Raw genomic sequence first — 24,396 nt, 5'->3', positions numbered from 1 at the left:
GCTTGCTTGCTTGCGTACTTGCTTGCCTCTTTACAATGTGCTTCGAAGGGTGAGCTGACCGGAACCTGCAATTTGGTGGTAACGTCGAAGTTACCGCTAAATTGACGCTGACGCTTAAATTGACGAAATTGAAACTAAAACGTAATTCAGTTACAATTACAGCTACTCGTCAAATATAATTCAGTGGCTCCTCAGTTAGCTCGGGCTGTGCCCATTTAAATTGGCCACACATAACAATGTCTTCAACAACATAATTCAAGATACGTCGTTGATGTTGTTGTTTCCTCATACCAGAAGTTCCTAATTTACGTAACAAACTCCGTGCTCAGTAGCAGTGATTATACTATAATCTCTGTGTATCTAGTTTTTAGATATGAAAACATTTCTGTCAACACTATAAATGTTTTCGTAAACAACCTCGCATACACCTTAACAGAGCTCGGAGAACACATCTAATACTGGTGCTGCTATGTTAGTGATGTATGCACACCTTTACAAAGTTTATCAAAACAAAAGATTAATAATGGAGTACCTGGTTCTCTAGGTTAAGTGATGTGTTTACCTGAACCTTGTTTGTGTACACACGTTGTTTCACCTAATGTGTTATTAATCTCTGTAAAAAAAATCTACTTGTCCGAAAAGGATGCAGTCAACGGTATCTATCTTCTGTGAACCTTAGCCACAGCTTGCTTCGGTTTGAATTAGTTCTTTCTCTGAAGTTTAATTTTCGGAATTGAACTCGATTCTTTCCCCTTCTCCCCCCCCCCCCCCCCCCCCCCCCCACACACACACAGAGCCCCAAACCATTCAAAGACACGTTCCCTGTTCCACTGACAACAGCTGAAAACAGTATTGGAAAATTCTGAGACGCGCAAAGTGCCGGCCACCATCATTTCACAGCGCTTCATGACAGCGAGATGAAGATGACCTGCACGGCATTTTGCGAGTCTCAGAACGACGATTGTCGAGTACTTTTTTCAGCTGCTGCCATTGGAACAGGCAACGTGTCGTTGAATGTGCTGGGGGTATTCCATACATGGGCAGTCCATTTCTGGCAAAACAAAAACGTAAAAACAAAACAAAAACATTGCCTTCATTTCGCACAATTCGGAGTTCAATTCTGAAAATTCAACTTCCCGCGAAATAAAGCTAATTAAAACTGACGCAAGCCGTGGTAACAGTTCCCACAAGATAAATACTACCGTTCACCGCATCTTTTTCGGGCATGTAGATTTTTTTGCAGGAATTACAAGCACATTAGGTGAAACGACCTGGTGTTATGCTTTAAAAGGATGCCCAAACCTTCGGAATACCATCGGCCAGTGATTTATCCAGGCCCCATTACACTCCACTGACACCCCCCAAATGTTTGGAGACACCCCTCTGCCTTTCTTTCCTGTGCACCCACAACAGGAGTCCGGTTTTTCAGCTTTAGACACATGTCGGCAACTATACATAAAGCTCTTACAACGTAACTAATCATCTCCCCCCCCCCCTTAATGCTTGCAATTCTGGATAAACCACTGGCTATTACTAACATGCTTACCGCTGGCTAACATACTAAACTTGACCACAGCAGCCTCGCCTCAGCCCTTGGAAAGAGTGCGATGAAACTCCCCACTTATCATCACTTAAATACAGTTGGTGTTGAGATAACGCTGCAGACAAGAATTTAAACCAACCTGTGTAACCTACAGCTGCAAGTGACTGTCCCTCAGGTAAAAGTTACAAGCATACTGAAACCATATTCGCAGTAACTCACTTTGGAAAGCGACACAGCAATAATTACTATGACAGTTATAAATAGACCTCTACCCGAGAAACGTCATTATGACGTTGGTAGACAGACTGAAACCGAAACAAATCGGAAGAGGAGGGCTGGGTTCCACGAATGGGCACTTGTTTGCTGCCTCCTATTGAAAGAAAAGTAGGACCGAAGGTCGCATCCCTTTCAGGGACCATCGTAATCACCTCGAGACCGTGGCTTTCGGTCGCGACCTTGTTCGCCCCTATCTTCGAGTGTAGTTCAACTCTACCAAATTGGTGGCGCTGTCGAACAGTACGACGTCATTTGTTTACAAACAGGTTTGAGATGTCTATTGAATGATTTATGCGTAGTTAATTTTTTTCAAAGCACTGCAGATAACCTGTTCCAACTGTAGAGAAGATGGTGTTCCCTGCGTTTCCGGCGATGATGGAATGTCCCGGAGGGCCGGATGTGCAAGGGAGCTGCTCAACCCGTGGCTTCACCTCCAGGGTGTTGGCGATAGAACTGAAGCTTCTTCTGGACTGGTGGCACGTAGTGACTTCGTCCAGTCGTCGGCAGCTCAGCGAAACACGCCGCTTCGAAAACAATGTCGCCACTGGCGCAGTTGCTCGGAAGAGCTACTACCCAGCGAACCATATATATCCCAGGTACATCCTAGCGATATCGCAAATTGGATGTTAGGATATCCATGGGAGCTTCACAGAGAGTCCGTTTACGTAGAAAGTACATCCATGTGACTGCCAGATTCCTACTGTTTTCACATCCCACAACCGTCGCATCTATTTTGGATATTTGGATGTTGCAAGGATATTTTAAAATTTATGCTATTGTTGTGTTGAATCAATTTGAGATTGATAGTAATTTATTGCTATAGCAAATCAATGCTGCACATTTGGCAGCACACCCCACTTGGACAAGGTCAACATTCGGCCATAATCCAAAACCAATGCAGAGCGCGCGACAGTAAATGAGCTTTCGCCTTTCACCATATCAGACGCAGGCTCCCTTTTTGGCCCCTCCACCGCGTACGCGGATTTTAAGAGATACCAGAGCGAGCATATACTGAAATATGAATTGTTGGAGTACGTTCATCAAGTGTATCGTGGCGTATCACGTTTGCAACGGTGACAACGTCTTTGCAGTTCACTTGAGAGTCTGCAAACGACGTCAGCGTATAGCTACGAACGTTCCTTACACCCCATCCAGGTAAATAGCGTGTTTTTAACTCAAGCTACCGTCTATAATGTGATTACTTGGTACATAAAGCATTAAACCTACAATTTTTCTCCCTTTGCTTACGTCACGCCACTAAATATCACGTGTCCTAAATGTCTCCAAAAAATAACGCGCGCTTGCGCCTCTCTTTTTACATCTATCAGATGTCCTAGAGATATAGAAAGTAAGACAGTTTTCGAAGTCCCATTGTGGACGTACAGGTTACGTCGCATAGACGTGGAGGACATATGCGATGTGTGCGACCTTTGCGGGACGTACCTGGGATATTTCTGATTTATTGGGTATTGGCTACGAGAGATGACTGGTTGCTGATTGGCCTTCAGAACACTGATATCAGTGTCCCTCGCGCCGGTTGGGTGAGAATCATTTGATTGAGGAGAAACATTGGAGACGGCCAGACAAGACACGTGTTCAGTCACGCGTGGTCTCCGAGACGCCAACCGTTGAGCTGGTTGAGTACGCAGACGCTAGCACAGCAAGTTTGACTTTCGATGTACCAGCTGAATGTCTCTAACCAAAACCAGTAGGAAACACAGACATTGTCTTGATAGCGAGTTAATACACCGAGCAATTTCTCACTTCGTTGTTGTATGCGTGCGTAATTAAATTAAGCTTAGACAACACACCCATCATTTTGATTCACAGGGGAGAAGGTATCTGGAATATGGGGATGCTCGCGAGACAAGCAGTATATAGTATTTGTTCTCTCTTTGGAAGGAAATGGCACTGCCTTTCGAAGTGAGCTTCTGGGACAGGGTTGTCCTGTCGGAGCTTTTATATATATATTTTTTCTGACTAAAACGCTGCGTTCGTTCTCCGTCATGGCATGTACGAAAAACCCCAACAGAGGAGCAACAGAAATTAAAAGGTGCGGAGGCGGGGATTAAAACAAAATGGCAGGCAGAAAAATGCTGATTTCAATGAAAACTGTCTTTCTCCTCTACGGATGTTTGTATATCCACACAACGTGTGCATGTACATAAGTAGGTCCGTGCAGTGTCCAGACATCTCCATGTAACATCCTGTGAGGACAAACGACGGATATATGTGGGAAGTCCTAACCGTGGCCACTCGGAGATGTGGGGGACGTCCGTCGGAAAAATGTCTGTCTCCCAGGGAGATCTGAGTTTCCGTCAAAGGATATCCACAGGAACACCCCGGGAGGTTTTGTTCTGTTTGGGTAATGTGAATGGCTGATCCAGCTGATCATCGCAACATGTGAATACTGGAAATAAGGATATGACAAGGAATCCCTGCACCGCTGAAGGGTGTAGATACCCCTTCTTCGATACCCCGCAATTGGACGGTAAGACAAGTTTGCTTACTATTTGTTACTGAAGGAAGCAATGCAGGTTTAGCGTGTGAACTGTATTGTAAGTCACTCTCTCACGCTCGAGGAGTTTCATAGTGCGGTGCGGTGCCGTAATTCGTACGTTTCGAATGCCGCTAATCAAATTATATGTGCTGGTTATGCTAGTTGCCCCACACGTCGGAGCCGCTCAGTCACTGTGATCTACGAACGTTCGTGATACGTGTGCTTTGCTGTTCAAATACGGAGTCGACGTCGATTGCCTATTCATAATTCAGTAATTTTCTTCGAGTTACGAATCATCAACACACTTTTAGGGCTCCCGCAGCCATCAGCCATACCACACACCTGGCCCAGCTGGTTTCGAAAACTTCACCTGTACATATTGGACATGCGAACTGCGATTGGCTTTTGAACTGCTCTTCTGTGTTGAAGCACGTAAAGCTCCAGTGAAGCCTCCCAGTAAACCATATATATCCCAGGTACATCCTGGCGATATCGCAAATTGGATGTTAGGATGTCCATGGGAGCTTCACAGAGAGCCCGTTTACGTAGAAACGCGCTCTCTCATCCATGCGATTGCCAGATTCCAACTGTTTTCACATCCCAGAACTGTCGGATAGACATCTATTTTGGATATTTGGATGTTCCGGGGATATTTGAAAATTTATGCTATTTTTGCGTTGAATCAATTTGAAATTGATAGCTATTGATTGCTGTGGCAAATAAATGCTGCACAAGTAATTAAACAAAAAGGCATCTACTTTTCGCAGCACACCCCGCTTGTGGAGGGGTGCACAGCGACCTTTCGGCCCTAATCCAAGACCAATGCAGACCACAGGTTAATAAATGTGCTCCCGCCTTTCACCATATCAGACGCAGGCTCCCTTTTTTTTGTTTTGAGACGGGTGGGCTACACCTGGAGGCACCCTTTTTGGCCCCTCCACCGCGTACGCGGATATATATATGTATTGGCATCATCGTGGAAGACCAGCCATATTGGCTGGCTCCCTTTAACGCAACAAACGCACTAGCGCGCGTACGCGGATATCAAGAGATACCAGAGCGAGCATATACTGCAATACATATTGTTGGAGTACGTTCGTCAAGTATTAGCGTGGCGTATCACATTTCCAACGGTGACAACGTCTTTACAGTTAATTTGTGAGTCTGCAAACCACGTCAGCTTATACCTGCGAACGTTCCTGACACCCCATCCCAGCAGCTATCGTGTTTTTAACTCAAGCTACAGCCTATAGTGTGATTACGTGGTAAATAACGTAGTAAACCCCAAGATTTTCCCCGTTTGCTTACGTCATGCCATTAACGGTCACGTGTCCTAGGTGTCTCCGAAAAATAACGCGCGATTGCTCCCTTCTTTTTACATCAACCAGATGTCCCAGGGATATACAAAGTAAGACACTTTTCGAAGCCACATTGTGGACGTACAGGTAACGTCGCATAGATGTGACGTATATGTGCGACGTGTGCGACCTTTGTGGGACGTACCTAGGATATTTCTGGTTTACTGGGCTGTTACCAGACATGTGTATAGATATGCAGTATACTATAACTTTTTCGTAACAATTCATGAGGACAAAAAACCTCTATCAACCGCCGTAACGTACTGTAGGGGACACGGTTGTCTAAACGAAGCACTCCGTGGTTTATTGCATCTCAAATCTCAATGTTTTGCAAGACAATTTCTTTCGAGTAGTAAACACGTGCTGCACCTGCTCCACCTTCAAATATGATAGTGGCACAGCACTTTCAAGCGCAACCGAGGTAATACGGGACGGCGAAGTACTGACAGGCGATTTTAGCTAACCGTGTCCCCAACAGTACGTTGCTTAGCAAGCGCGGAAGGAAAACAGACGAAGCTTGGGGGGTGGGGAGGTTTTTCGCATACGCGCTTCGCCCATGATTTTTTCCGTGCTCATTGCGGGACCGCTGTAAGTGGCTCCTGGAGATCACGTGGCTTGGGAGGCCGCCATTTTCCCTGGACCACTGCATTTATGAGAGCTTCCTGAGGCTGCTGCTTCGTCGTCCACATGCCGCCATATCACTCCCCCACGCGGAGCGGTGATAATGTTGGAGATAACCACGTCTTAGCCTCAGGAGATGAGCGAGGATGACTCAGGACGAGATGCGTTACGGAAGGTATGGTGAGCACCATACGGAAAGCGCGCACAACACGGCACTCATTGCCGACACGTCATAGCGTAGAGTTGCTGAAAACGCTGCTGGCAATTTGCGACCGTGGCCGGCGAAGTAGCGGAGGGCGCTATCGAAGTCGATGCCTGGGGAGCCGCGACCGGGTGCACTGGAGCAAGAGCTCGCAGGGTCCCAGGGAGGGTGAGGCTGCGTTAGCCGTGGTGAGCGCCGAGATGGCGACTGTACAAATCGCGCAGTGGTGTCGGCTGCCGCGACGTACCGCAACCGGTAGGCGAGCGCGAGGCTCTGAAGTCGCGGGCGGCAGTAGAGGAGCGCCATGCTGCGGAGCAGATCAGCTCCATAAACGCCGCCTGTGTGCAGATGGGTCGTGTTTCGTCATATGGCGTGAGTGGTACAGCAGTCTTCTTGCCGGGCTGAGGAAGCCATCGGAAAATGTGCCCAGGTCAAGGAATGTGTTTGAAATTTAGAAAACGAAGGTAGGGGACTAGGTGGGCTGGATTGTTCACCGGACTGAGGTCAGCTGTCCGGGTCACCAAATGTATTCCCAGCCCTTCAATGTGGCTGCATTGCATTCACATCTTATTGAGTACTGTCGACAGCCCGCAAACTTTTTCAATGAGAGCCATCTCTTAAAAGCATTTATTTTAACAATATACTTCAAGCAATGCAGTTTCATCAGAAAAAACAAACACACAATGTACAATGCGCAACATTCATTCAACACGTCTAGTACAGAAACACGCCGATGCTCCTCACATGTCTACAACTGACAAAGCAGTCTACGGTGGCTGTCAAGCTACTGTTTAGATTCTACAAGGCATTTTGTGTGTGAGGAAAATGCATGCACAGTTTCTTCCTATGCTGCAGGAATACTTATTAGCTTCATATAAATAGGCCTGGCATTAAGAACAACCTAATATATGCTTTATCACCTAGTCCTCAGCAAGAAGGAACACACAAATATCCACAATGCTTTACTGGTACACACTGTACTGTATAATCAATCCTCATCATTTTCTGTAATAAGGTCAGGCAAGTTTTGGCAAGCCACGCAACTTGTTCATACACAACTGAAAAATTTTGCTTGTGCCATGAAAGCACTGAATGAATAATAATGTGCTGCTGTTGTACCAGTGTTTGTGATTGTGCACAACATGATGGTCAACATGTGCAACCTCATCAAACAATGCATTGGTCATCCACTGTGCCATAAGTTAGATAAAAGGAGGTGATATGCTTCCACCACTTCTGTGAGATAAACGATGCAGAATCTGAACTACACAAAAGGAGCTCACAAACCTGCTCTTCAAAGAGCTATCCTCTAAAGTGTAGCAAGCAGGATAAGTAGGGTCCATGCACCCAATAATTTGCTATGCGGTCACCAAACTGATGGCATGCTCGAAGTTGAAAAAATACCACGTGTATCTCACAAGACATCACACACCTTCAAGGCAGCAATTACTGTGCACACACAAAAAAAATTTAGTGCATTTGTTTGTTAGCACACAGCTGCATGTGCACGCTGAATTTCTGGCTTGCCAGAGGAAAGAAGAAATTTTGTAACATTGCAACAAAAACAATATGCAACATGGGTATGCTCAACCCCTTGTCAGAGAGTAATCGTAATTCTCGATGTGTCTCTATAAAAAAACATCACCAGAAACATGGAATGGGCCTCGCATGGCTACAGTTCATGCAAGATTCTCAGGAAACAAAAATGTACATAACACTGATGAAGAAGCTGTGCTACTCAGGCAACTGTGAATATCATCAATGAAACAGAGAAATATGGTGGCTCAATGTCTACAGATCACCAGAAGCATCTCCTCCAGCACCAGATGCCTCACGCAGAAGCTGCTCTACCAGGTCAGCAAGTGGGGTGAAGGCAGTGTTGTATCCCTGCTTGTTGAGGTGCTCAAAGTCAAACAGGTCGTGGCAGTTGATAGAGCCGTCCTGTTGGACAAACCCAGGGTCAAGGTCCACGAGCTGTACATTGGGCTTGTTCTTCAGGGAGCGACTCAATAGGCTATTCACTTCTGCCCGCTTTTCACGTAAAGGATTGGGAGCTGGCCCACAAGGAAGCAGTTTCTGTTGATAAGGAATAGAGATAAGAATGAGGATTGCTGCACATTTCATAAACCTATATTCGAAAAAGTGCAACGGAAGGTACTCTGTGGGACACCACTGTCTGAAATCTCCAGCCCGTGGCAGAGCAGTCCATCGGTAGTGTCGCGCAAGGGGGAACGATACCAATACAGTCTCCGAGGGAAGGCCACGCACATGCCACGTGTCGGGAGTGGTAACCGTCGGATACTCGGTGGCGTGCACTAGTTAGAGCAGTTGAGCGCGGCTAGCACGGCCTCCCCTAGGATATGGGATTGGTACAGTCATGCGCAACATCGCTGATAGGGGAATGCTCCGTCACGGGTTGGAGATTTCAGACAAGCGTGTCCCACACAGTACATAATTTTTTTATTGCGTGACGTGAACATGCCACCTTCAGGAACTGTAACACCCAAAATATTCCTTTTGGGAAGTGTGTATTTCCTGAGAAAATCAGTTTACAAGAGTGCGCCACAGCAGCAGCGAACTGCTCCTCCCCAGCTCCTCCTGGCTTCCCAGCTACCCCAGCTCCTCCTGGCGTGTCGTGACGTCAGATCAGAGGAGCACTTTCCTTGGTGTGGAAGGAAGCAAGGAGATGGGTCGACTGCTCTGCTTCAGACAGAGGACAGGCAGTGCCACATACAACAGCAAAAAAAAAGAAAAAACACAAAGGAGGCAGCCTTTCTGAGCTGCTAGATTGAAAGCTCTTTCTACGCACTAGGATTGCATGCTACACTCCTGCTTTTTGTGTGAATCGTGCATCCAAGGGCTCGACATCCCAATTTCTACTCGTGACCTCTTTTTTCCTCTGAGCCCTTCCATTCTCATTTAAACCAATGTCTGAAACCACGCAATTACATACGGCCCTGTCCTATGACGCTCAAATTCCTGTCTTTCTTAATTTCACGTGAGTACTGCGAAGTCACTATGGCTTTGTGCAAGGTAAAATCTGCAGTAAGCAATAGTGATGCCATATTACCCTGGAAATGAGAGAGAAAACAAAATGGGAGAGAAAACATCTGACACTTACGATGACAACCACTTGTGCATTTGGCAGCCTCTTAGTTATGGCACTCACACAAGCGTCAATGCCTTCTGCAACCATCTCCACTGTGTCACTGTAATTGCTGGAGCCCACTGAGAGGACCACCACCTGTGCAGAACAGTTACAAATCAGCGTCATTAGGATATGGAAACGTGGGTAAGCATAATGCTTGGCACAAGTATGCCAGTCTTATTTAATTAATTTTATTACTGTTGGGACCACACTGTTAACGAGCAATGGGCATGAGTGGGTATGGAAAGAGAAAAGAGAAACAGTGGAAGGACACTGAAGATGCACAAAACGGGCATCAAAAATTTGAACCACCTACTGAAGCACCTGCATTAAGATGACAATGTTTATATGTATCTGTATTTATTACAATAAAGCATTCATTACACCTAGCATTCATGTTGAATTATTTCATCTAATCCTAAACATATTTGTTATGAATTACATCACCAAATACTAGAATGACAATTCCCCAATTAAACGATAGTGCATAAAAAAACTATCTTCATACAGCTACTCTCAAACCGCAACAAAATTGTACTGAAGGGAAAGACTCGGGTACAGGATGATAGTGTGTGCTTTCCATGTCATGTACTGTAAACGTATTTTTATTCGCTATGTATTAATTTTCGTGAACCTCATTTGGGAAGTTATTCACAAGTACTGTATTTAATTTTGCGATTCCAGGTCTGCTTCGTTCCGCATGATCAATGTCAAGCTCTGTTCTCGAGTAGAATTTTACGCGATTTTTTAGCGGTCACGAAATTCACGAAAATTAATACACCGCAAATAAAAATACATTTACAGTATTCATCAAAGCAATAGGTGGCCCAGAGCTTCTCTCGGAGAAACTGTAGGAGAAATTAAGTGACATGCAATCCCTTGTCAACAAGATTTTTGCCAAAGGACATAACCATCACGAAATCGGACATAACATCACAGGTCAGGATTAAAGGAGCAGTGAAAACCTCTGCGTAAAGTTTTCATCTTTAGGCTACAGCAGGCTGCACAAGAAACAACAAGCATTCAAGCACAAAAACAATGATAGCAGTTAACTTCCAGCACGCATGTGTCATTCATGGGTACTTGCTATGCTGCTCCTACATCACACTGTTCTCCTTGAACCAGATCGTGCCACATCTCCAACATCACACTACTCTGCACAAAGCTGATTTGTCACAGTGTTTTTTGTAAGTTGAACCGTGATAAGACAATGTTGTTCCTTTAAGGTGCCTCCCTCAAAAGTCAGAGGGCAGCAACATCTGTGGGAATACATGTCTCGGTAGACTGTCCCATGATATCACAAATTTCTGTGGGGGCCTACACTATATGATTGCAAAGGTTAAGCTTTAATGGCTTATATCATACACACAATAGTCTAACAAAAGTAAGTACCGTAATGTCCAGTGTATAACGCACATGTTATATGGCAAAATTTGGCCTCCAGGCCCCTCCTGTGCGCATTATATGTGTATTTTCTACTGCGGCAGCATGCTTCAATTCGTAGATTGCGGGTTCAAACCCAGCCAAAGGAGTCGGCAACTTGTTGGCAACATACAGATTGCTTAGACGCACAGTCTTCCGCGACAGACGTTAAACACGGTGTGCCAAGACTTCGAGGCAGGATAAACTGTGGTGTGGCTCATGATCATTGTTGTCTTGCAGCGTAAAGCCATGAATTCTCATGATTTGTTATCATGTGACAATTCATCTCAACATGGCACCTCCTTGCTTCCTGGGCATGAGCAAAGACTGGCTGAGCTTGTGTGTGTTATATGACAATGCACATTATATACGGCACTTTTACTCTAGTCTTTGGTTTGTGCGCGTTATTGGCTGGAAGTTACAACAACTGGAAGGAAATAAGTGAAAAGCACTAGTGGTGTGTGTAGCAGCGGGATCCAGGCAATGACAATTCGCTCCGTCCGATCTTCATTGCAGGGTCACACGGCGTGAACGTGTCTCCCTTTTAAAAGAATGTAGCGCTTTGGCTCGTGTCCCATTTTACCAGGCGAAGGTAATAAATGTGTAGCACCAGAATGTCTCTGCAACTGCCTCAAGTTTATCACACAGTTAACGAAATACAGATGCACAGGGCAGTGATAACGCCTGTGAACTCCGGTAACTCCGGTAAAGGTATCACTGGCGCAGCAGTTTGCCACAATGTCGTACTAGCGTCAGTTTTTGCATATGGTACGTTTTTTTTACTTCACTTTTCAACACGTGGTTACCCTGATATACATACATGTAAAGACTGAGTATCATATGTAGTAACTGCAACTGCTTAATGTACAAGAAGCAGAAAACGGAAATATAGAAACAGTAATGAAATTATGCGTGTTAACTTTCCCTTCTAGCATTCAATTGCCTCGTTATCTTGAAAAGATGCATAATTTGATTCATTGTGATTCATCTACTTGCTTGCTAAATTGTGTTTTGTTATGCACTTCCGAACACAAATGACCAGTATTAGCAAACTGGCTCCCACAGTGTTTCTGACTACAGTGGGTGTGTCTCATTTATGTTGGGCTTTGTGTAGTTATAGCAGCCTGTTGCACCCCATTTTATGTCCCCGTAACAAAGAAATACTTGCCTACCTGTACTGTCTGCTACTGATCACACACAAAATCAAGATGAATCACTACATTTTGTTCACTCATACATAACGATGTTTAGCAATGCAGTCTTACTACCAAAAAGTCACAACCTAATCGAGTATTCCAACCATGTCCTAACATGCAACTCCTATGGAGGGTCCCTTGTGCATGGTCTACTAGGAGAGCTGAATATTGGCATGCAGGATCTCCATCATGATTGGACATTCGAAATTTGAATTTTGAACGGCAGAAATAGGAGCACCGTAATAGCAGACGACAGCTATGGTACAACTGCCCCCAAAGTGTTTAGAATGACAATGATTATCGAGTTACAACTTTTGGAAGGACACATACATGGCGGGACATGCAATACTTGTACAAAAATCGACTATCCTTGACTTTGCTGACCAAGAGCGAGGGAGGCCCCGCCTCCAAATGGCGCGCCAATAGGAGGACTCGGGAGGCGGAGCGCTGCGGCCTCCGCTCTTGCCTAATAGATGGCGCATCGGTAGCGCTCGGCTCGGGATATGTGAGCCGCTGTCGTCTGCTTCTTCCGGTAGAGCTACGACCTTGAAGCCTCTGCTCTCGCGTAAGAGATGGCGCAACATTGGCGCTCCGTAAGAGCACGTGTGGTCGCCATAACTTTGAGCCTCGACCTTGAGACTGGCTGGTAACCTAAATTCCGCGGCGATAGCAAACCATAGTGCGTAGTTTTGACGATTATGCTTCATGGATATGTCATTACATTACCAAATTTTTGGCCAGTTCGATGTTTCGCTCCGCTCTTATGCATGAACATTGTCTCAGCTCATGAAAAAGGAAAGGAATGTTGCTGCTTTTGTTCTACTCCTCGCACAGAAATAAATCATTTAAAATAATTGTACTGTGTGTTTCTTTTTTCTTTTTGTAAGTAGTTACGCAAGTATACTGCGTAGTTTTGACGATTATGCTTCATGGATGTGTCATTACATTACCAAATTTTTGGCCAGTTCGATGTTTCGCTCCGCTCTTATGCGTGAACATTGTCTCAGCTCATGAAAAAGGAAAGAAATGTTGCTGCTTTTATTCTACTCCTCGCAGTTAAATAAATCATTTAAAATAATTGTACTGTGTGTGTGTTTCCTTTTTGTAAGGGTTCCGGGAAATTTGATTGAACGTCGTTTGGTCGAAAGCTGTTTGATCGAACGCGGGACATTTGGTCGAAAGGCATTTGATCAAACACCGTTTGATTGAGACGGCAGGGGTCGTTCGATCGATTCTTTTATTCGTTCGCTTGGAGCGTTGATGAAACAAAAAAGAAGAAAACAACAAAAGAAAGCTTCAGTTCTAAATGCTGTTATCCCAAGGAATATTTCACTCTGTGTAATCCGCTCGCCCATAAACACATTCCTCATCCTAATCCACTTTTTCGCATCCAGAAGGCGATCCGATGATGTGCCTGTTTTTTCCCGCTATTTATTTGCATAAAGTGCTGAAACTGCGTTTGCAGGAGCTTTGAAAGTAAAATTAGACGTTTAGCTCCACTCTCATGTCCTCGTGGCTGATATTGCCTCAGCCAGACATGTACAAGATACTCAAAAATGTATTTAAGATAAGATAATAAATACTAACGTTAGAATGTAATTAAGATAGAGTATAAATACATGAAAATTAAAGTTAATTAAGATAGAGTACAAAATACTTCAAAAAGTATTTGAAATACAGTTAAGATACTATTTATCCTTGAACGCAAAAAGTCACCGGTCACTGGTCAATGCGGCAAATCGTCGCTATGTGACATGAATCACCAAAACCCTGCGCACTAGCGTAAGCCGCCGCTGTGTGGCAGGAGTCATCTAAACACAAGTCCCAAAAAGATAACAAAGAGATACAACATAACTCCAAAAAGTATATGTGACCCAGAACAAAGCAAAATTCTAGCAGGTCCCCGCCCGGCGAGGTCAGAATTCGGCGTCACCACGTCAGGGTACACATAATAGGACCCTCACTGGCAAAGGATTAAGACACACGGGGCAGGATCTCTAAATGCAGACTTCCAAGAAGGGCCAATGTCCAGGTCAAGTCCGAGGGACTCAGGAAATTTCCCCTGAACAAGCAAGATAATGTAAAGACGAGACACAGCAAGTTTGAGAGGGAGACCCAAAATATGTAATTAGAGTATTGAGTATAAAATACCATAAAATGTATTTTAAATAGAGTACAAATACACAAAACAAAAAGTATTGAGTAGAGTACCAAAATACCGCAAATTGTATTTAAAATACGGTATTTTAAATACAATACTCCAAATACGTACAAGTCTGGCTCAGCGTATTGCTAAAAGTACGCGCAAACATTTCATTTGGTAAAATGCTCCGCAAACTGGGACAATTTTTTCCTACACCCACGCTAACGTGAGACATGTGGTTTGCTGCGTTTTTCCAACATGTCTGCCGGAAATATGCAGAAGGTATCAGGGCCTTGGGGAATTGCCTCTTAATCTTGTCACGTTGTCTGTGTGTTCTGTTTCATGACCGCTGCCGTTTCGATCAAACGGTGTCGATCAAATGGCTTTCGTCCAAATGTCCCGCGTTCGATCAAACAGCTTTCGACCAAACGACGTTCGATCAAATGTCCCGGAATCCCTTACAAAAACGAAAGAGTTTATTCCGTAACTACTTACAAAACGAAAAAGACACACACAGTACAATTATTTCGAATGATTTATGTCAGTGCAAAAAGTAGAACAATCAGCAACATTTCTTTCCTTTTTACGTACTTCTGTACTTACAAAAACGAAACACACACACAGTACAATTATTTTCTTCCGTAACTGCTTACAAAAAGGGGAAAAAAGAAACAGTATAATTATTTCAAAGGATTTAGTTCAGTGTGAGGAGTAGAACAAGCAGCAACATCTCTTTCCGTTTTACATACTTCCGTAAAACTTACAAAAAGAAAGAAAAAGACACACAAACAGTACAATTGTAAATGATTTATTTCAGTGCGAGGAGTAGAATAAAAGTAGCAACATTGCTTTCCTTTTTCATGAGCTGAGACAATGTTCACGCATAAGAGCGGAGCGAAACGTCGAACTGGCCAAAAATTTGGTAATGTAATTACACATCCATGAAGCATAATCGTCAAAACTACGCAGTATACTTGCGTAATTACTTACAAAAAAATCAAAAATAAATATGCAATAAGGGTATAAGTCGACTTATCCACTTTTTACTATTTTTGTTGCAATGACATCGACATACCAGCATGCACCTGCCAATGAAAACTTAGGACCTTATTGCTATTTGTTGACCAGCTACAGCATGGTAAAAAACAGGAAATGCATGTGTGTCAATGGGACGGACAATCATATCAGGCCCTTTTTCTCATCTTGGGATTTTTCGACTTATCCCCTTATTGCATACAGAGGTTCAATTATTTTAAATGATTTATTTCAGTGCAAGGAGTAGAACAAGCAGCAACATTTCTTTCCTTTTTACATACTTGCGTAACTACTTACAAAAAGAAAAAGAAACACAGTACAATTATTTTAAATGATTTATTTTAGTGCGAGGAGTAGAACAAAAGCAGCAACATTTCTTTTCCTTTTCATGAGCTGAGACAATGTTTACCCATAAGAGCGGGGCGATACGTCGAACTGGCCACAAATTTGGTAATGTAATGACACTTCAATGAAGCATAATCGTCAAAACTACGCACTATGGTTTGCTATCGCTGCGTCATCGGAATTTAGGTTACCGGCCAGTCTCAAGGTCGAGGCTCGAAGTTATGACGACCACACGTGCCCTTACCGAGCCCCAATGTTGCGCCATCTCTTACGCGAGAGCAGAGGCTTCAACGTCGTAGCTCTACCGGAAGAAGCAGACGACAGCGGCTCACATATCCCAAGCCGAGCGCTACCGATGCGCCATCTATTAGGCAAGAGCGGAGGCCGCAGCGCTCCGCCTCCCGAGTCCTGCTATTGGCGCGCCATTTGGAGGCGGGGCCCCCCTCGCTCTTGGTCAGCAAAGTCAAGGATAGTCCAAAAATCCTAACCTAAGGTTCAGTACAAAGTATTGCAGCAACTGAAGAACAAAGAAACGGCCCTCTGACCAGCACCACCACCAGTGTCCAAATTGTGGAGCTGGGGAGGGGTGCAAATGACATGGTCGCTATAATCTAGAGGGTCATGCACACAGCCACCAATAAAAATGTGTCTTACGGTCCAGTACAACTACTGACCTTGGGATTGACCCCTTCCAGCTCTCCATTTTCGATCCGCCAGAGAACATGCTGTGTCTGGTCGCTTGGAATGCCAAAGTTAAGACAGTGGAGTGGAGCAAATTTCTTTTCCCAAACCTAGGAGAAACGTAAAAGAATTAGGCTTAGTGAGAAACACAGGCTGCCAAGGCTACACTCAGTTGACTCAGTAATTCATGTCTTCAGTGATAGAACATGACACATAAGTTGCAGCAAGGAAACACGGACAGGACGTTAAGAAACACAACAACAGGATGTCTGCAAACTCTCAACTAAGTTTATTTTTGTCTGTGTCCTTGCTGCAACTTATTTGATATAGTGTGGCACCAACGACCCCTGTTTTTTCCAGTAGCTCTATAATGGACCACTATCTCTAATCCGGACACACCCTAGTGGCTGTTCAGCAATCTACTCTCATCTCACACCAAAACAAACCTAGACCTGGCTGAGCCGAGATGCTGCGTGGATCGACAGTCAAGAGCACATGACTTCACAGATAATGTTCTGCAGTACCTTCACAGTCGTAGAAGACACACACGTCCTCTCGAGCAGTTGCATTCTGAAGCAGTCCATGGTCATGTGTCGCTTACCCATAACTGGGTTAAACGGAAAACTCACTTTTCAGTCTGCGTGGTCGGGAATGAACTTGCTAACATAAATTTTTATCCAGAATTTGTTATCCGTATTGAGGTGTGTGGTACTGACACAATAATCCAGAACCGGTGCCATTTTGATTCACTCAATGGAAACGTATTAACAGTCTCAGTCCTTGGCATTTGCTGGCGTTGAGGAATATAGTCTCCTAGATAACCCTTCTCTTTGTGGTCAGTCACTATAGAATGGTGAGGACAGACAGTAGGGATGTTTCCTGAGGAGCGCAAGAGGTATCCGATTCCTACTGGACACAAAAAGCGATATGCAAGCATTGCTGTCTAAACCATGTGAGGCTATTTTTAGCTTACAAGCCTAAACTAAAAAAGCACCGAGTGCTGATGTCAGGGAACCCACGATCTAAGACATTCAGAAGTGTTGCAAGGATTAACTGCACACATCCCCACACTTGATATGCTTGTACAGAAACTTGTTATCCAGAGAATAGAGGATCGGTACTGAGCTGCCCAGATAAGCAAGACATGACAGTAGTTTTTGCCAGAGAAGGCAAACATCAACAAAATTAAAGGGGTAGTCTGTCAAGTGTGTCGCCTTGGTAGTATCGATTGGGGCGGCATCACTTCACAAGACTTCATCACGAAACCAAATCCTGACTTCATAGGTGTACTTCTACAAACTGAACGAATTGTGAGCCTATGTTTTTTTTCAGTAAATTCGTTCTCTTCCGTTTAGAATGTGTACGTCACATGGTCACATTCCCTCAACTGCCAGGAGCAATCTGAAACTTTGGGCGCATGCTTTGAATTGTTGGCCGTTGGAGTGGAAGCTGGTGGCAGGTAGCAGTGGAAACGAGTGCGCTAGTGTGCGCTTTCTATCAACCTGTGTTTTTTTAGAGTAATCAACCATAGAAATATTCTGAGTTATGATGAATGGGCTTGGGTGCGTGCGTGAACTGTTATGTCATTTTGTATTGCACAGGTGTGTTAGATACCAGTTCCGGATACGCCAAGCAAGAGCGCACTGGTAAGAATAAGAATACTTGTATTTCTGCAGAGGTAGTCAGTACGTGCAGAAACTGGAATTACGGGATTCACATTTGATCGATTATTTTCAGGTCCTCCGAGGTGCAGAACACCGAAATTGCTTTCCCGGAAGCGTTGTGTACGGCGCACGTACGGAAATCCACATTGAAATGTCCCCCATGTCCCCCACTCCTTCCTGCTGTCCTCTCTTCATCTGTCCATGTCTATACGCCGCTCACAGCCACAGTTGCTTCGCGGCGCTAACACAGAATTTAAAAAAAAAAAAACATTGAAATGCCAAGGATCCAGGCAAATATATAAAGACCGCCTGAAAGCCAAGCTTCATTCTACTGGAAAGCAAAAGGTTTGTTGCAAAGAAACCCTGTGATGTGTCTGTTAACTATGTAATTACACTCTTTGCAACGCCTGTGCAGTGATTTCGAGAAAAGCAGTGACATCATATTTGCATGTGTATGAATAAGCTTGATCGATACAGTGTTTCAGTTCCACTATCTGTGTTTGTCACTTGCTGACATCCGCCCTGTAAACTGGTAGAAAAATCAATGATAGACACAGGCACAGAACCGCGGCGCGCTCCGCCACGTTGGATAGGCATGAGAAATAGCATCCTCGGACGAATGCAATACCTGCCTCCCTATCCAGAATCATAACGAATCCGCATGCGCAGAATTGATCTGTAACCACTGGGGTTGTATTTGGCGATCCTGCCGCCCGAAAAACTTCCCCATCGCAATCTATGGGAGTGTTCTTGGCGTGCCTCAACCAGTCCATTCACCCGCAGTCTTCTGAACGCTCACTTGCTCTTAGCGCCGTCGTCCGGGTAATGAGCACAAAGCGTATGCTGTGCTTGTGTTTTTATTTTTTTCTTCGCTGCCACTTTCATGCTTGAAGTGGTGTCGTGCCGAAATGGGATTTCCACTTGTCGCGATTCCGCAAGGAAAACGTGACACTATCCAAAGGAAGAAATAGCTTCGTAACATTGGTCGCAAGGGCTTCTATACAAACAGCCTTCTTTTAGACACATCAAAGGAAGTATGAATCTCACACCCTCAGCAGTCACCCGTAGCACTTCCTTAAGGGTTATAACTTGTCCAGCAGTGCAATTCTCTAGTTAAACTAACTGTAAAGGTGACCTGCGACATAGCCAAAAGTACCACGTCATTTTCCTCCTATGTCATTTCAATTATTCCAGCATAAAATGAGCACAAACGGGCACGGAATTCACCTATTTCTGGAATTCCTATGGCGGCGAGGCGGGAAAAGGGCGTTGTGCGTATCGCGCGGGCCAGGCGAACTGAGGAGGAAATCGGGCACATGGAGGAGAGCGACGCTACTTTCCAATATCTAGGGACTTTAGTTGTGTGTAGTCAAATGCTTGTGCCAGACATATTTACTTGAATTACAATAGAGAGCAAACTTCCCTTTAATGTTTGCATGCGGTTTTTCACACTGCATCATACAGAAGCAGTTCACAGTACAAGTTTGTCCTCCTTTTTTTTTTCCCCATCTCATTTAAGAATACACAGTAAAAAAATCCAGAGCCTAGGGAGATGATGAAAAACAGACACATACAGACGTCATCTCCCTGGCCTCGGGGTTCCGTCATCATGCATTCTAGTCACCAGCTTGCCTGGTCCTTAGCCATTCTTTCATTTAAGAAAGCACATTTGAAACCTTGCTATGGACTGGTGCAACAGCTTTTTTTTTTTTTAGTTTCCCAGCTGTGTCCATAGAAGAGCATGTTGATGTGACGGCACTGCGCTTAATGAATCCAAAGCAAACTGAAACCTAAATTCAAAATAAATAAAGCACACAGAATCTGCATGGCAGCATTGTTCAGGGCTCTACATTTGTTTCCTCTGCTACATGGGTTCTAGCTCAACACTAGCTCACTGCTTATGCAGCAATATGCTCGTGCACACGGGCTCCACGTTTGTTTCCCAAATATGATCATTAATCGGGGAGCATGGTGCATACTGCTCATGTACTGTCTTTGCCACCTCCAACCAACTTCCTGTTTCCATCACCTGCCTGTGATAAGAACAAGACTGTTAGACAACAAGGGAAGCTGTATTGGATTTGCCAAAGTGTGGCACAACATGTGTCACCCAGCATGTGTCACATGAACGAGTGATGACACAAGAAAAACTAAAAGAAAATGGTGAAGGGAAGTTCCCCAGAATGAGAGCCGCCAGTGGGGTGGCCAGGAAAATTTGACTGTTTGTCTGTGGCAGGCCTCAGGGAGCACTTTGCTTCTACCCTGGGGATTTTAATTATGTAGTGCTACACAAGTGCTGTAAACAACCATTTTAGGTTTTAAAGCCCTACTGGAACAGGACGGAGAGGCACATAGCGACCACGTGTTATGTACCTCATTCCTTCCTGTTTCAGCAGTGCTTTAAAACTATAATCTCGTACCAAAGGGGCCCAGTCCGCCTCATTTCAGGTTATTTATTTGATCAAGTTTAACAATCTGCTCATATCTACTGTCCAGTGGAACAATTTGCCACACCTCCCCCATATTCCTGATTTCCTTTCTCTCTTCTGTCATCCTAAATCACATACTCCCCGCCCGGAAGGTGTCTTTCTGGCGCTCCTTCAACTGGGCTTAGGGGACCAGAAGCCCTTGTCCCAATGGGAAGTTTCGTCTCCTGTCTTTCTTACTCAATGTCTAAGAAGGGTTCGAAACGATCTTGGAAGAATGCCACGGATAAATGGCCAAATGTTCCTTGTCACAACATATTTTCCTTTCTGTATGCCACATGTAATACCTCGCTTGCGAGGTTGAGTGTCATCGTCTTGGCGAGACAACCATTGTTTCCCTCGTTACCCGCCAGTTGGGCAACTGTCAAAGCGAGGTCATGAAATGGGAGATTAGTCAGAAGTGACGACACGACGAAGATTTCTGCGCACCGAGGTGCGCGAAGATTTATCCACAGGCCATGGACGTCGCTAGGTTTTTTTGTTTTTTTTGTCGGAGGAAGGGAGGGGCTCACAGTACGGGATCTGCTTCTAATTCTGTGCGTCGACTGGGCCCACAACTACATTGTCTTGGCTCAGAAACCATAAGTTTCTGGAACGTAGAGGGAAAAAAAAGGAATCATAATTTGTGATTGCGTTCCAATGGCAATGTTTACTTGCTGAAGCCAGGGGGGCAGTTGGGCGCCCCTGAGACAGGACAATCAAAGTGGCACTGTGAAACAGCACTTGCTGCAAGAAGCCGTACTCACGCCTCTCGAGGTATAACCTTCCACTTTTCATTCGAAAGCTCGTGAAAGGCGTGTGCATCCACAAATTGCACCAGCATGGCTGAGAACGCGTGAAGAAGTCTACTGAGTTACCTCAGACAGCTGTAGATATGCTATGGCGTGGTCCCCAATCATCACGACCTCGGGTTCTTTCTCTTGTCCTTCTGCCAGAAATGCCTTGTGCTGTCAAATACAAAAATAACGGCTGACCTTTGGCAACAGAGTAGCAGAAAGCGAAACAAGTCGACGAGAAAGCTCACAACGCCTATTGTCCCGAGGCACTGAATCATCTCAGCACCTTACGTACATTTGCGTAGCAGTTCTAAGAAGCAACGCGTAACATTTGTGTCTTACCATAGCAATCCATCTATTATCACCGAAGGTATCTTCCCCTTGCGTTGGGACAGCTGAGGCGCTCATGTCGAAAATGAAATGTTTTTTGGGCGGTATTGAACTTCTTGCGTTGAAGTGCTCGCTACAGCCGTGCCTGAAGGTGCATTGCTTTCCTTGGAACGTTTCGTTTTAAGCCACTGTGTATACTGGTTATACGTTTATACTGCAAATACAACATCAAGTGAAAACTTCAACAACAGTTTGCTTCGGGCTCCACGGCTCGACTCAACAACCAACAAGTTGTTGCATACGCCGGTTGTACGGTGGCGCGACTAACCACCACATTATTCGAATGCCATGGTATTCTTGATGTTAACATTTCCTTGAGTTTGAGGGGGAAAACACAGTTGTTTTTTTGTTCTCTCTCAAACTCAAGGCAATGTTAACATCAATTCAACACCAGCTAGCTTACCTGCTCCCACTACGTTTATGATATTCTTATTTACGTATCACTTCTTGGAACACAACAACATTTGTTGTGATGGTGTAGCATAACTTGACTCACGTATTTAAGTAACATTTAACGTATATAACAAGCAACATACGTGTTAAGTGTTCTCTTACGATGAAAGGATGTTATAGTTTTGGTTTCGGTTTCTATCGAGCGCTAAGCACCTACAAGCAGGGTGTTGAACCGCTAAAAATACGGGTTCGGTTCGGGTTCGTGTTGCTCAGATTTCGTTCCGGTACAGTTCCGGTTCGGCCACGCCAAAAATGGAACAGGTTCACAAACCAGTTCGCGGCCCCGAACCGGTTCAACGCTACCATTTTATATCTCGCATAAAACTGCTTTTATCGGGAAATGCGTGGCTAATAGCTTACCGCTGTTGTCTGCATTGACGTTTTTAGTGGTTAGGTACTTCTTTTAGCGAGAGAAAGGAGAAATGGATGAACACTTGCAAATAGCGTCCACGCTCATGAAGCGGTGTGTCCTGCTACTTTCTGTTCCCAAAATCTCTTTTTTTCACACGCACAATGCCAGCAAAATACACTTAAAGGAAGCCGAATAAGATGGACAGGATTTTATAAAGACAACGGTACTTGCCGGCGCACTGCATTCGCAGCGTGAATCTATCTGAAACCGTACTGAAGCATGTCGAAAATGAGTCTGCCAACCTTGCTCTGTCCGAGCTGACAGCAGTGTACCAGCTAATCCACAATACAAAGGCAATATGTCACGACACAGCTGCACTACCAGTAAACGGAACTACATTTACTTTTCAAACCACGACCAATCAAATAGGCACTGTTCTGCGTACGCTCCCTCCACTTCTCATGTGTTTGACTTGTTTAATTTTTACTGCTCACGTGTAAAGGGAAATGTTGGGCGCTTTCTTAATTACATATTCGTCCTATAGAGCTACGCAACTGGCCTACCCGACTACTGCTCCATTCGTCCGCGTGGCGCGTCCTCTCTGAAGAGCAGACGCGCCGCAGCGCGTGCGTGGGGCGCTAGCCGCGACGGTCACAAGCACAACTGCGCTTCAACGTGTTAAAAAAGACTCTGAAAGCATATCTACTATACGTCCTCGTTTGACTGCTAGGTGAAAATTTGCGAAATCCATGATATAAAGACCAATGTGTCCTCGTTCGGGGATTGAGAGGCACTTGAACTCTAATGCTGACTTCTTTTATGTCCGAACCGTTTTGTTGCGAATCGGTTACCGCTATTATTTTTTCCGGTTCTGCTCCGGTTTGGGTTAAACAGTGTCACGAAAATTGCGGTTCGGGTTCGGTTCCGGCAAAAATAGCGGTTCGGGTTCGGTTCGACACCCTGCCTACAAGACTTCGACAAACTCAATTAATAACTGGCACATGTTATGCCCGTTATTCGTTTCCTGTCCTAGTGTCCCTGAAGGTAGAAAGAAGTAAGCATTTTCCATAGTTACTTTCAGGGGCGGATCTAGGGGTGGGGATCAGGATGTCCTGACCCTCCCTCAATTTCAGTCGTTACATAGAGCTTCAGGTGACCTTGGTGGTGTAACGGCATGCTGTCCAAGGCAGGACCCCCCTTCCCCCCTCAGGAAAATCCTGGATCCGCCTCTGATTACGTCATACCAGTGACGTATATAGCCAGAGACTAGGGCTAAACCCCCCCTTTCCCCCCTCCGTCCCGAAATTCCACCAGTGGTAGTGCATTTGCGAGAAGGATACGAGGGTGAAATCCTCCTTCCCCATGTCACGTTCCCGGTATATTTTTCTGGTACACCTCTGTAACTCACTTCCCCACATGCATTTGGGTCATACTATTTTTTGCGGTCAGAGCTCTCGTACTTTTATGCAGTCATTCCAAGTACTTAATTGGAAGCAGTCAACGATGTCTTTTACTTCATCATCTCTTTTTTTTTTTTTCTACTTACATCATTCCAATAATCAGTGATAGGCAAAGTAACCAGAATTTCAAGTAAAGTACAATGTACCTGGCGTCAATGATATGTAACCACATTTTAAATGTACTTAAAGTAATAGTAAAGTACTGGGAATTGTACTTGAAAGTGCTCGCCAAGTGCAGTAATCCAGGCAAGTTGGTACATCTTGAAAAGAAAAGCTTGCAATATGCATGCAAAAAGCTGGACTATCGGAGAGCTTGTGAGTTTGTGCTACAAACTCTCCGATAGC

At 44.7% G+C, this 24,396-nt stretch overlaps 1 protein-coding gene across 1 annotated transcript; it reads right to left on the bottom strand.

The window, feature by feature from the left end:
• Nucleotides 1-7,109: 7,109 nt before the first annotated feature.
• On the bottom strand, nt 7,110-22,012 carry LOC135374436 (platelet-activating factor acetylhydrolase IB subunit alpha2-like). Its single transcript, XM_064607398.1, has 5 exons — nt 21,739-22,012; nt 21,478-21,567; nt 16,464-16,580; nt 9,622-9,744; nt 7,110-8,576 (listed from the first exon to the last, which is right to left on the bottom strand). The coding sequence occupies exons 1-5, from the start codon at nt 21,802-21,804 to the stop codon at nt 8,292-8,294; spliced, it is 681 nt and encodes a 226-aa protein (XP_064463468.1). The 5' UTR covers nt 21,805-22,012; the 3' UTR covers nt 7,110-8,291.
• Between the last annotated feature and the right edge of the window lie 2,384 nt (nt 22,013-24,396).

The sequence above is a fragment of the Ornithodoros turicata genome, unplaced genomic scaffold, assembly GCF_037126465.1.
Source record: "Ornithodoros turicata isolate Travis unplaced genomic scaffold, ASM3712646v1 Chromosome58, whole genome shotgun sequence".
Lineage (NCBI taxonomy): Eukaryota > Metazoa > Arthropoda > Arachnida > Ixodida > Argasidae > Ornithodoros > Ornithodoros turicata.
The sequence above is the reverse complement of the archived record's forward strand: the minus strand, read 5'-3'. Positions and strand labels throughout refer to the sequence as shown.

Coding starts and splice junctions, on each gene's coding strand:
- LOC135374436 (XM_064607398.1), bottom strand. CDS start 21,804: ATGAGCGCCTCAGCTGTCCCAACGCAAGGGGAAGATACCTTCGGTGAT. Junction 16,581..21,477: donor CATATCTACAGCTGTCTGAG/GTAACTCAGTAG, acceptor CGTTTCTCCTAG/GTTTGGGAAAAGAAATTTGC. Junction 8,577..9,621: donor ATGCACAAGTGGTTGTCATC/GTAAGTGTCAGA, acceptor CCTTATCAACAG/AAACTGCTTCCTTGTGGGCC.